General features: G+C 38.0%; 1 protein-coding gene across 1 annotated transcript; it reads left to right on the forward strand.

The window, feature by feature from the left end:
- The first annotated feature begins 177 nt into the window (after positions 1–177).
- Positions 178–4,819, forward strand: SPTSSA (serine palmitoyltransferase small subunit A). Its single transcript, XM_081957857.1, has 2 exons — positions 178–455; positions 4,062–4,819. Exons 1-2 carry the CDS (start codon positions 353–355, stop codon positions 4,163–4,165), a joined length of 207 nt encoding a protein of 68 aa, XP_081813983.1. The 5' UTR covers positions 178–352; the 3' UTR covers positions 4,166–4,819.
- The last annotated feature ends 7,748 nt before the right edge of the window (positions 4,820–12,567 follow it).

The raw sequence follows: 12,567 nt of genomic DNA on the forward strand, positions 1-12,567 counted from the left end.
CCCAACAAGACTATAAACTGGGCGCCTTTCTTCTCAAGCTAGCGCAGGTACGGGCCTTCGGGGGTGGGTGGGAACCCCCACTGCGCCGCCTCAAAGACAGCAAGCGGGTTTGGCGCTTTCGCCGGCCGGCTGAGAAAGCACGGTCGTTTCCCCCTATTGCGAAACTTGGCGCATGGATTTCTGCCTCTAGGCGTGGCTCGGTCAGGCCAAGAACAAGAAGGGCCCGTCGGGAAGCGGCTCAGCCAATCCGCGAAGAAACTCGGGCATCACACAAGCGCCCTTCCCTCTCGTCCTCAGCTCGGCGGTGGGTTTCGCTTAGCGCGCTCTTACGTACCGAGACGCTGCCGGGGAAATGGCGTTCAGCTCGGCCTGGAAGCGAATGTCGTGGCTTTATTACCAGTATCTGCTGGTGACGGCTCTCTACATGCTGGAGCCCTGGGAGCGGACGGTGTTCAGTATCCTTTACTCGCTCTTTTCATCGTCGTCCCAGGCCGAGGGATTCCCGGTTCCGTCGGGGAAGTTCCCGTTAAACCGAATGCGGGCTGCCGTGGCCGGTTTGGATCGGGCGGGCGGATGGGAATGGGTGGCAGTGGGCGGCCTTGGGAACTTGCTTTAGCTTGGTTAGGCCGGAGGCGAGAAAGGTGCTCTGTATCTGCGCCACTGGCTCGGAGAGGTTTCGCCCGCTGCGGAGTGGAAGTTCTCCATAGAAGGCAGAAAACCACCGGCACGTAAATTAACTGCCTCCGTTATTGCTCTATTTCAGAGGTCTTCAAGCGTGGCAACTTTAAGACTTGTGGACTTCAATTCCCAGAATTCTCCCCAATTCTGGGAGTTGAAGTCCACAAGTCTTAAAGTTGCCAAGTTTGGGGGACCCTTGCTCTATTTCCCACCTTTATTTATTCGTTTTAAGGCATCGCTGCTACCTGAATACATGTCTTGTACTTTGTTTGACCTCAAAGGCTTTGGGATAAAGTAATACTTTAGCAACAACAAGGATGCCTTGCTCAAGCTGGGTGCGGAAAACAAATGTTTTTGCTGCTGTTTGGAAGCAGAATAAAGAGATGAAAATCTGATTGAATTTCAGGGCTATCATCTTAAGCCTATGCCTCTTTAGGAATAAGGCTGTGGCTAAGCTTAATGTGCTTTCAGACATATTTTAACCTATCATTTTTATTTTCCTCATATTTATTTTCCCATCCCATCTTGAAAAGCCGTTCCCTGTTAGTGTCTACTATTTTACTTATAAAGACAATGTCTGGATTTGCACTGTTCAATTTCCTCAATATAAGCACTTAGCAGTTGGCAGTTAAAAGGGAGGCACAAAATGGAAATTGAAGCCATATTTCTCCACTTTTCCTAACTCTGGAGGATATATTATGTTAAAGGAGATATTCTCACTGGGTGACAATCAATGGGTAGTGTTCTGTCTACACTACCCACAGCATTGTTGTGGAGATAGATATATCCAGTTCTTATATTAGTAAAGTTATTCAGTCAAGATTGGTTTTTTTAAAACCTTATTCCAAACTTAGGTCTTAATTACATGCTTTGTTGACAATTTCAATCTATCCTTTTTTAGGGTCTAAAAACATGCTACAGATTTCTGTTATCAGTGCAGTCCTTTGTATTTGTCACGAAAGAGCAGTTTATGGCATCTGTTACATCTTTCAGAATTTCTTGATTTTCTTGCCAGCCTTCAGACCACTCCTTAATTTGGTTTTCTTTTACTGTGTAATTGTTAGCAAATGCTCCAGAACAATTAATTATGTTAAAAATAACATTTTAATTATTTGACCAAAATCTTTAAAGGCAGAAGTTAGACAATATACACTTCAATGTTTTGAAATTTATAGGATAACCAAAGCTTTTCTATAAATTCTGCAGTAAGAGCCAGGTGGTATCGTGGTTCACAGTTGAATAGGACTGGGGAGAATTCAATTCATGTAGTTCTTTAGCTGTGGAAGTCCATTTAGTGATTCTGGTCAGTCACACAGTCTACAGGTAGTGCACAACTTACAACCATTCATTTAGTGATTGTTCAAAGTTACAATGGCACTGAAAAAAGTGACATGACAATTTTTCTCATGGCCATTGCAGCAGTCCAATGATCAGGTGATCAAAATTCAGACACTTGGCAACTGGTTCATATTTATAATGGTTGTAATGGTTCAGGGTTATGTGATCACCTTTTGCAACCTCCTGACACATCACTTCCTGGGGAAGACACGTTCTTAACGGCTGTGTTACTAATTTAACAACTGCAATGATTTACTTAACATCTGCAGCAAGAAAGATCGTAAAATGGGGCACAACTCACCAATTGTCTTAGAATAGAAATTTTGGGATCAATTGTCATAAGTTGAGGCTGCAGACTTCACAGAATATTTTTCAGGGTGGTGGAAACATTGTAGGAGGAAATGCTATGTATGCCACCTTCAGCTGCTGTAGGAAAAGTGGGTTATTTAATAATAAATTGTGCTTTTTAGTGAATCACAGTAGATGTGATTCATAAAGGTTCTTTGCTCCCTACCCATTAAATTTACATATTTTTAATACAGATCAAAACTTTGTTTCTAAATTAGTATGCTAATAATGATTTACATTAATATATATGATTATATGTGCTGAAAAAAATCCAGTGTAATCATTTTTTATTTTAAAAAATTGTTTTGTATTTTATGTCCTCCATGTACTACTCTCTTCTTAGCCTTGGGATTAACGTAGTACTTGGCTGGCTTTCCATCCAGAAACAATTCCTCCTTTCGGAAGAATAATGCCTCTTTAAAGTGGTGTTTGCCACCTGCTAATATTTAATATCTATGTTGCTAAATAAGTAATTTGTTCATTCAGGACCCCTGTATAGAATTCTTAGTTCATGCAAATGATCCTTTCTCTTATTTTCTATGATCTCCCGTGGAGAAAGTGAGCAAATCTTGCAGAGAAACTAGATCCAAATTTACTTGAGTGGATTGGGCTTCAACAATGCTCTTTGGTTTCCATTTAAGTTATTGTTCATACTGCAAGATAGTCTTGTTTGAAATGTATCTTGTGACATATATGCCTTGCTAGCATAATTCCCTCAAATCTGGGTTAACAGTGGTGTAACTCCATTTATTTGCTAATTGTATTGTTTATGTAATACTGCTAGTTCAGTTTCTCATAGTATACTGTTTGTACTGTTCTGTAACAGTGATACTGACATTGTGGCTTTTGTTACAAATGTGCTGAGCACTGCGTAAACAGAAATATATTTTACAGCTCCAGCATTTCTTCCCTAAGCTTTGAGAACAGATTTTGAGGGAGAGGAGATGTGAATCCTTTCCAATTACATTAAGGAATACTGTCCTATTGATAGAAAATTTGAATTGGATCCCACCTTCTAGTCTTCAGAATTACTTTTGTTGGTCAGAACTGACAATTGTTCAGCTTGATTTGTCTGGTTGAGAAGCAATATCACTCCCTCTTCAGAGTCTCAGTCAAATGTTTTAAGGATTTTATAGAAGAAAAGACTCTTGCTTTCTTCCCATCTTACAGAAATCTTCGTGAAAGAGAAAAAAAGGAAGAGTAGTTGAATTACCTCTCTTCTGAAATTTGACATAGTATGTCCTAATTGCGACTGTTGTTTAATCCACATCAGTTTATGCAATGTCTGCATCCATATATTCCTATCAGTCTATTGCTAGGTTGCTATTAGTGAAGAAATTACGCTGAGCCTGAATTTAAGCAATGATCTGATATAGTAAATGTGCTAAGTTTGCTTCTGAGAGCTGGTTTTTGCTCTTACAAATGTCTGATTATTAGTCACTTTTCCCATCCGTCAAAGTTGCAAAAGCTCTTACCTTGAAGATTTGCAGTGAGAAGTTGAACAGTTATTTGTTGATTCAGACTAATCAAAGATTTTTTTTTTGATAGTTGTACCTTCTCTGTACTAAAAACCATTTAACTTCATAGGATTTTGATAAATATGAATAAAAATGCATGTTAAACATTTTTACTATATCATTTGAGATGTTGGTAATCCATTTTTGCAGCCTTTTATGTTTTCCTTTACTTTGCTTCAGATTCCATGTTGGTGTCTATTATTGGAATGGCACTTTACACTGGGTATGTTTTCATGCCTCAACATATAATGGCCATCTTGCATTATTTTGAAATTATGCAGTGAAGAATCTCGGAAAGAAGCCAGTTAGAAATGAAAATTAGACTGCTAAGAAAACTGATTATTTACAACTTAAGGAAACCTACAGATTCCAAAATGAATGCCAATTGATGATTGTGGCAGTCACTGGGGCAAATGGAGATGCAAATGCATTTTATTTATGTATAAGATTCCCTTGTATATTTTGTCTATTAATACTGTGATTGTTTTGATATCAGTATTTTCTTAACTTTGTGACTGTCTTAGTATTATACTGTAAAAGCTTTTCCTAATGTAACTTTAGGTACATTTTGCCTTCTATTTTTTAATCAAAAATTACCTTATTAAGTGGAGCTTGAAGCTTTTGCTACTGTATATTTACATCCATCTGGGTATATTTCTAGTAGAACATTTTGTAAGAAAGTTGTTTAGATTCATGTATAAATGTGAATATACTCATAAAACTTTCTTATAAAAATTACCCAGGTGCTTGAGTTGCTATCTGAATTGTTTAAAATTGTGGTGTAAGTTCTCTGTTTTGCTTTAACAATAAATGGAAAGCTTTTTCTTTGTACTTGGAGAAAAACATCAAAACTTACCATTGCATATATACAACAGTATGAAATACAAGAAAGTACTGGACTCATTCCTTATCTGTATATAAAATGTTTATTTCATGCATGTCATTTGGAATTTTATGACAGCACTTTAATGCTGCTACTATAATTTCTAACTAAAATATATATGTTTATTTCCCAAGAAACATTTTTTATTACTGACTTCAGTTTAAAAGACTATGAGTATGGGTCTTGACTGTACTGTAATCATGTCTGTATTCTGAACCCACTGTTGACAGTTTTCAAACTTTTGTGAATATTTAAATCACATCACTAAAATATGAAGTTTGGAATGGACTTGATTTAAAATATGCAGCAGTAAGGAGTTGCCTACTGGTCTTAAAGTTCTTTTAGGTTTTATAGCAGTTTTCAGATTTGTATTTTGGACTGTAAAATGGAAATTTTTAAGACGATATTCCAGAGATAACAAAATATGGAAACAACATTGATACCTAATGTGTGTCCTTAATTTTAGAAGAACACACCAGTAAACTTCTTTTAGAAATGGACAGTGCTATAGAAATTTACCAACACTTGTTAAAGAAACCTGGGTAGACCAGATACCATAAGATGGCAGCTGAAAGAACCAATTTTGAATTAGTTCAAAATAAGAGGCCAAGCTCTTATTTCGAGGGCCAAAAGAAAATAAGTCTTATTTTTGGGGAAACATGGTAGAAAAAATATAGTAAAATGATAAAGAAGTGACTTTTTCCCTTACATGGAAAATCTGTCTTATTTTACATTTCAAACTGATAAAAGATTCCTCACTAGGGCACCAGGTGACTACTCTAAAAGGAAATGTATGAATTGTGGATTTAAGAAGTACTTGATCGCAAACAAAATAACAGAATTGGAAGATACCTTGGAAGTTTTCTAGTTCAACACCCTGCTCCCTGCTCAGGCAAGAGACCTTATACCTGTGATGGCGAACCTATGGCAAGTGTGCCACAGGTGGCACATAGCGCCTTCTCTGTGGGCACGCGAGCCATCACAGTTCAGCTTTGCCATGCATACATATGCACTTCCCGCTGGTCAGCTGATGGTCGGGTCTCTGCTGTGCATGTGGGGGGGCATGTGGCGGGCACACATGCATGTGTGGGAGCATGGCACATGGGGACTACACACACAAGTGCAGGAGCAGGGTACATGCAGGAGTGTGCATGCATGTGCGGGGGTGGGGTGTATGCACAGGGGCTGTTTGCGCATTGCATTTTGGGGGGTTGGGCGTGCATGTGCTTTGGGCACTCAGTCCAGAAAAGGTTAGCCATCACTGCTCTATACCAAGTGCAAGTGAGAGAGAAGGAGTATGAAGTTAGAGAAAAATGGAGTTGGGAAAAAAATCCCAGAAGCATGAACTTTGCTAGAAATGAACTCTGTAGGTAAACAGATTTTGAATGAACAGGAGATTCTTTTTTAAAAAGAGGCAAAATAACCTTAATATAGCAAATTTTGCTTTTGTTTTAAAGAAAATATATTGTCAGAGCTGAAGATTGATTTGTCATAGCTGTAGCTCAATTCACTATCCAATATAGTAGCAACAAGTATTTTAAGTATTTGTTTAGCTTATGAGCAGTAATTTGGTAAGAATATGCATAGGATTATTTATAGTATTTGTATTGTATTTTCTGTACATTACTGACTGAAAAAGTGGCAAAGGTTCTTTTTCTTTTTTGATACTAGATTTTATTTCCTTATACTTAAAAATTTTGAGCTGCTTTGGAGAGGAAAGCATTGAAATGGACCAGCATGTCACAAACCTGAAATAATCTGGAAAGTTGAGAAGCAGCAGCTGTGGTAAATCACTTTCACATTGTCACCAAAGGAATACCTTTGACATACCTCTGTATTCTTTTAGAAACTTGACTTGAGAGACTTTATTTATAAATAATTTATCACCAATATAATATAATTGAAACAAATGACAAGAACAATCTAAAAAGGAACCCTTGATAGCATAAAGAATGAGAGAAAAGTTTATAAAATTCTTTTGTGTTTATACCGTACTACATATTGCTGTTGAGTATCTTATGCAGTGAGCAGAGAACAAATTTCACAGAAAGGATAACTTCAAAGAGTTTTACATTTTACAAGCTCCTATCGTCTTCTAACACCATCTCTAATTTCCCATCTAAAAGCTTCAAAGTTTCCTCTGAATGTTAGCTATTCTAATCAAAACTGGTTTTATAACCCAACCTCTCCCTGCTGTACAGTCATGTTTTAAACGTCTTGATTAAGTTGAGACATCAAACATCTAAATCCTGTTCCTAGACTCAGAATGGAAAAGTAAGTAATCTATATGAAATATAAAATGCAAAAATTTTGTCCACTTCAATAGCTGTATATGTAAAGTCCAGAGTTCCTTATGCAATGACATATCAGACACACAAACGCACGCACACACACACACACACACACACATACACACACACGGAAATAAATCCTATTCAACTTACCACTTACAAAAGTTAATATACTTGACATCTTACAATACAATACAATACAATATAATACAATACAATAGTAGAGTTGGAAGGAACCTTGGAGGTCTTCTAGTCCAACCCCCTGCCTAGGCAGGAAACCCTCTTTGTGCTGGTCTTCCTCAACTCTTTAAGTACATGAATCTAAAACATTCTGTTCTACATATTGCTGAGAATACCTTTGCAAATAGGTTAAGGACTCAGTAGTTGCCACAAAGTGGAAGTTACCAACAATCAAAAGGCAAACAAGTAAGAGTAGGTATTCACAAGAACCACATGGACAAAACCACATTTTTCCTGGTGCCGAAGAAGAATTGGATATCCCTCTTTAATGAAATGCTATAAGATTCTATTAGTATAACGCAGGAAGATTAATTGGGAAGGGTAAAAATGATAAGGTGGAAGCTTGTCTTATTTGTCTTCACATCACAGAAACTGAACTAGTATTCATGTGGGTGACCTTTGGGCACTAATGTATGCTTACAGTTAAAGCTTTGAATAATGACAGGCTACAAGTAGTGTCCATTTTTAACATCTATCATGATACCATCTGTTGTCATTTTCACAAGTTTTTATTTTTTGATTATTAAAAAATAAACTGTTTACTAGCTTTACTAGTTTCTTTTCCTATCCAACGTCATACCAAATGCCACAGGAAGAATAATTTTAAACATTATCCAAACATTTCATAAGGCCAAACTGACAACTGATATGAGACCACAGCTCTTTCCATCATATTGACAATATTGCTGTAAACTGGACTGCAATCTGGACCAATTGCGCTCTACCTTTGCCATTTGTGGCCATCAGGAGTTTTACAATCTAGTTTCTGTACCTCTAGTTCCGAGTTAGGAGCTAAATAATAATGGAATGTATGAATGATCTTGGGGAAAGATGGGAAAAGATGTTGCCCAGGAATCAATCAGACGAGAAGGGACTGACGGGAACTCACAGTCATTTAATGGTGAAACAAACTTAGGAAGGACTCACCCTAATTGAAATAGTTTAAAGTGAAGGAAAGAAGTTTGTGCAAGATTCTGTTAATGTAGCCTTACAAAAAAAGTAGTATTAGTTCATTTTGTTTTCTTGTCTGGTTTACTTGGGAGATATGCTGACAATATGGCAATATGCTGACTCTGTATACTGCTTAGAGCAGGGGTGTCCAAACTTGGGAACTTTAAGACTTGTGGACTTCAACTCCCAGGCTGGGGAATTCTGGGAGTTGAAGTCCACAAGTCTTAAAGTTCCCAAGTTTGGACACCCCTGGCTTAGAGAGTTCAAAACACTATGAAGTGATATATAAGTCTAAGTGCTATTATTATAAACTGCCCTAATGCAAACTCCAAATGCAATTGCAGTGAGATTTTTTGCTTGGAGGAGTGAAGATCAGTTCTTTATTTAGAAAACTAAATGAAGATTTTGCTCCAGCCCAGTTTCTTACAACATATGTTCAGCATGTTGGTTGAATAGGTAGAGAAAGAAGCCTCATTTCATCCTTTGCTGACCTGGAGAAAGTCTATTTGGAGCCAACTAGGAAACTATGGCAAGCTAAATTTAAAAACACTAGGAATTTCTGGAAACTTGGCACTTAGACATCTATAAAAACTTAGAGAGAAACCACATTTACCTACCATTCAAAAGAGAGAATAAAAAGCCAAAAAGGAAACAAAAAAAAAATCCTCTCCTGCAACCAACATCTAGATAAGCAGGAATCAACATCAGACAAACAATCAAGCAGAAAACTATTCTAATCAAGGAATTACCAAGGAGAAAATCATAGCCCCACCTACAATGGCAAGGCACACTACTTTACAGGTGAAACTCGAAAAATTAGAATATCGTGCAAAAGTTCATTTATTTCAGTAATGCAACTTAAAAGATAAAACTAATATATGAGATAGACTCATTACATGCAAAGCAATATAGTTCAAGCAGTGATTTGTCATAAATTATGATGATTATGGCTTACAGCTCATGAAAACCCCAAATCCACAATCTCAGAAAATTAGAATATTACATGCAATCAATAAAACAAGGATTGTACATAGAACAATATCAGACCTCTGAAAAGTATAAGCATGCATATGTACTCAGTACTTGGTTTGGGCCCCTTTTGCAGCAATTACTGCCTCAATGCAACATGGCATGGAAGCTATCAGCCTGTGGAACTGCTGAGGTGTTATAGAAGACCAGGATGCTTCAATAGTGGCCTTCAGCTCTTCTGCATTGTTCGGTCTCATGTCTCATCTTTCTCTTGGCAATGCCCCATAGATTCTCTATGGAGTTCAGGTCAGACGAGTTTGCTGGCCAATCAAGCACAGTAATCCCACAGTCATTGAACCAGGTTTTGGTGCTTTTGGCAGTGTGGGCAACTGGAAAATGAAGTCAGCATCCCCATAAAGCTTGTCTGCAGAAGGAAGCATGAAGTGCTCCAAAATCTCCTAGTAGATGGCTGCGTTGACCCTCATCTTAATGAAGCACAGTGGACCAACACCAGCAGATGACATGGTTCCCCAAATCAACACAGACTGTGGAAACTTCACACTGGACTTCAAGCATCTTGCAGTGTGTGCCTCTCCATTCTTCCTCCATACTCTGGGTCCTTGGTTTCCAAATGAGATGCAAAAGTTGCTCTCATCAGAAAAGAGGACTTTGGACCACTGAGCAACAGACCAGGCCTGTTTTTCTTTAGCCCAGGTAAGACATTTCTGATGTTGTTTGTTGTTCAGGAGTGGCTTGACAAGAAGAATACGACATTTGAAGCCCATGTCCAGGATCCGTCTCTGTGTGGTAGCTCTTGATGCACTGACTCCAGTCTCAGTCCACTCCTTGTGAAAGTCCCCAACACTTTTGAATGGCCTTTTCCTGACAATCCTCTCCAGGCTGCGGTCATCCCTGCTGCTTGTGCGCCTTTTTCTTCCACACTTTTCCCTTCCACATAACTTTCTATTAATGTGCTTTGATACAGCACTTTGGGAACATCCAACTTCTTTTGCAATTACCTTTTGAGGCTTTCCCTCCTTATGGAGGGTGTCAATGACGGATTTCTGCACAACTGTCAGGTCAGCAGCCTTTCCCATGATTGTGATTGCCACTGAACCAGACTGAAAGACCATTTAAAGGCTCAGGAACCCTTTGCAGGTGTTATGGCTTAATTAGCTGATTAGAGTGGGACACTTTAACCTTTGCACCTTTTCACAATATTCTAATTTTCTGAGATTGTGGATTTGGGGTTTTCATGAGCTGTAAGCCATAATCATCACAATTATGACAAACCACGGCTTGAAATATCTTGCTTTGCATGTAATGTCTACCTCATATATTAGTTTCACCTCTTAAGTTGCATTACTGAAATAAATGAACTTTTGCACAATATTCTAATTTTTTGAGTTTCACCTGTATATAAACAGGAAACAAACCCTGCGTTTACTATAGTGATGATGTTACCTAGTTCAAAAAATGAAATGTCTACAACAAGGGCACCACAGTTCAACCTAGCTATGTATATTCTCTTTCGTTCGTACTAGTCTTTTGTTGATATTTCTTGCCTTTCTTGATTGTCCAGCAGGCATTAAATATAATTTCTCTTGTTCCTTGGTCTTCTCTAAAATCATGTTATATATCGCGTCATGACATATTTCTTTCCTTGTAGAACTCTAATCTACATTACTTCTCTTGCAAATGAAATTAATTATGTGATCATTTGCACACTCCATTAAGTCTCTTTATAAAGAGCAAGGAAGATGACCTTGGTGTAAATATGCAAGAACCTAACTAAATGTCTACGGAGATTCTCAGCAGCCATCCAGGTTATGGTTGTCCCAAAGGTGCTGAAGCTTCTTGGAGGAGAAGCGAAATGTCTTCAAGGAAAAACAAAGTCCAGTTGTCACTTGAAAAAGCTCCTTTGGAACATATGCAAAACCATTACCAATGCAAAATGGGCTGAAACATTTCTTTTTTAATCATTTTTTTAAAAAAATTTCAAAACAAAATGGGCTGAAACATTTCTTAACTCTAGACTAACAATGAGATAACATTTGGGAGCAGCTTAAGCAAATGCCTCCTTAATTCACAGTATAAAGAGAAGAAAGATGGACAGCACAATCAGACTAGAAAGATTGACGTAAGCTCCACTAGGTAGACCAAATCAGGAAAACATCTCCACAGGAAGGCTAAGCTTATATTTGGCTCTAATACTACCACTGCCGTGGTGTTTTGCACCAGTTGAAGCTTCCAAATACTCTTCAAGGGCAGCGCTCTGTAGAATATGTGGCAGTAATCTAAGTGGAAAGTGACAAAGTCATGAGTGATTATGAGCAGGGTCTCCCAGTCCAGAAATAAGTAATAACTGTATTGTAAATAAGTAATGTAAAAATAAGTAATGTAAAAATGTCTAGCCAACAATCTGTTGGCTAGACATTTTTACATTATATTTAATTTCCATAAATGAATTCTTAGTAGGTTTTACTAGAATTAATGGAGTTTTTACAAATTAAATATGCTAAAGCTTATATTACAAAAGTTTTCACATATCCTTATCTGGGATGAAGATCTTGGGCTAAAAGGAAATGAAGGCTGGAATCCAGCAAGGCAGACAAATCATAGCATTTTCCTACAGCTGAAGACATCTGTTTAACTAGCTTTGCTCCCATTGAATGCTAAACCCTTAGTGCACTATTCTATAATTCACTTCAGCTGCAATGTCTTTGAAAGGTCATAATAGCAACAGCAGTAGCACTTTGTATAAAATTGGCAGGGGTCTGCTTAAAAGCAGTAGGGGTAGTTTGTGCTAGAAATGAGTGGAGAGTTATCTAGAGGAACCTTTAAAGGCCCCTGAAGAGAGTTATTTCAAACAATTTCTTACTCTGAAAAGGAAAACTGCCAAGAGATTTAAAAAGAGGGGCTTTGGCTGTGTGTGTGTGTGTGTGATCATATACTTCGCATGTAGGCTCAGCAACTAATATTTCTATGCAATGGTGAGAAAGATTTTGTGCTTGAAATCCTGGGGCAGTACTATTGCCACTCAGTAAAGGTAGTACTGATCTAGAAAGAGAATGGACATGGATGGATAAGCTACCTTTTGGAACTTCGAAGACTCTTAGCACTCCCAGGTGAGTAATGGTTAGTGATTCTGGAAGGAAATTGTAAAATCTACAGTGTCACACCGATTGTTTATTCACATGATACTGGTTAGAGCAACATAGCCACCTTCCAGATTTCTGGACTTTTAAACTCCTGGAATGCTTAGCAGTAGTTCTGTTGATAAGAGGAATTCCAGGAGTTGAAGTCCACACAGCTGGAGAGTATCATTGCCTTACGCTACTGAAGAAAAGGG

The sequence above is a fragment of the Natrix helvetica genome (genome assembly GCF_964273705.1).
Source record: "Natrix helvetica genome assembly, chromosome: 1".
NCBI lineage: Eukaryota > Metazoa > Chordata > Lepidosauria > Squamata > Natricidae > Natrix > Natrix helvetica.

What these genes read in the sequence shown, in the direction of transcription:
- SPTSSA (XM_081957857.1), top strand. Translation starts at nt 353, where the DNA reads ATGGCGTTCAGCTCGGCCTGGAAGCGAATGTCGTGGCTTTATTACCAG. An exon ending in CTGGGAGCGGACGGTGTTCA is followed by an intron (nt 456 to 4,061) that starts GTATCCTTTACT and finishes ACTTTGCTTCAG; the next exon opens with ATTCCATGTTGGTGTCTATT.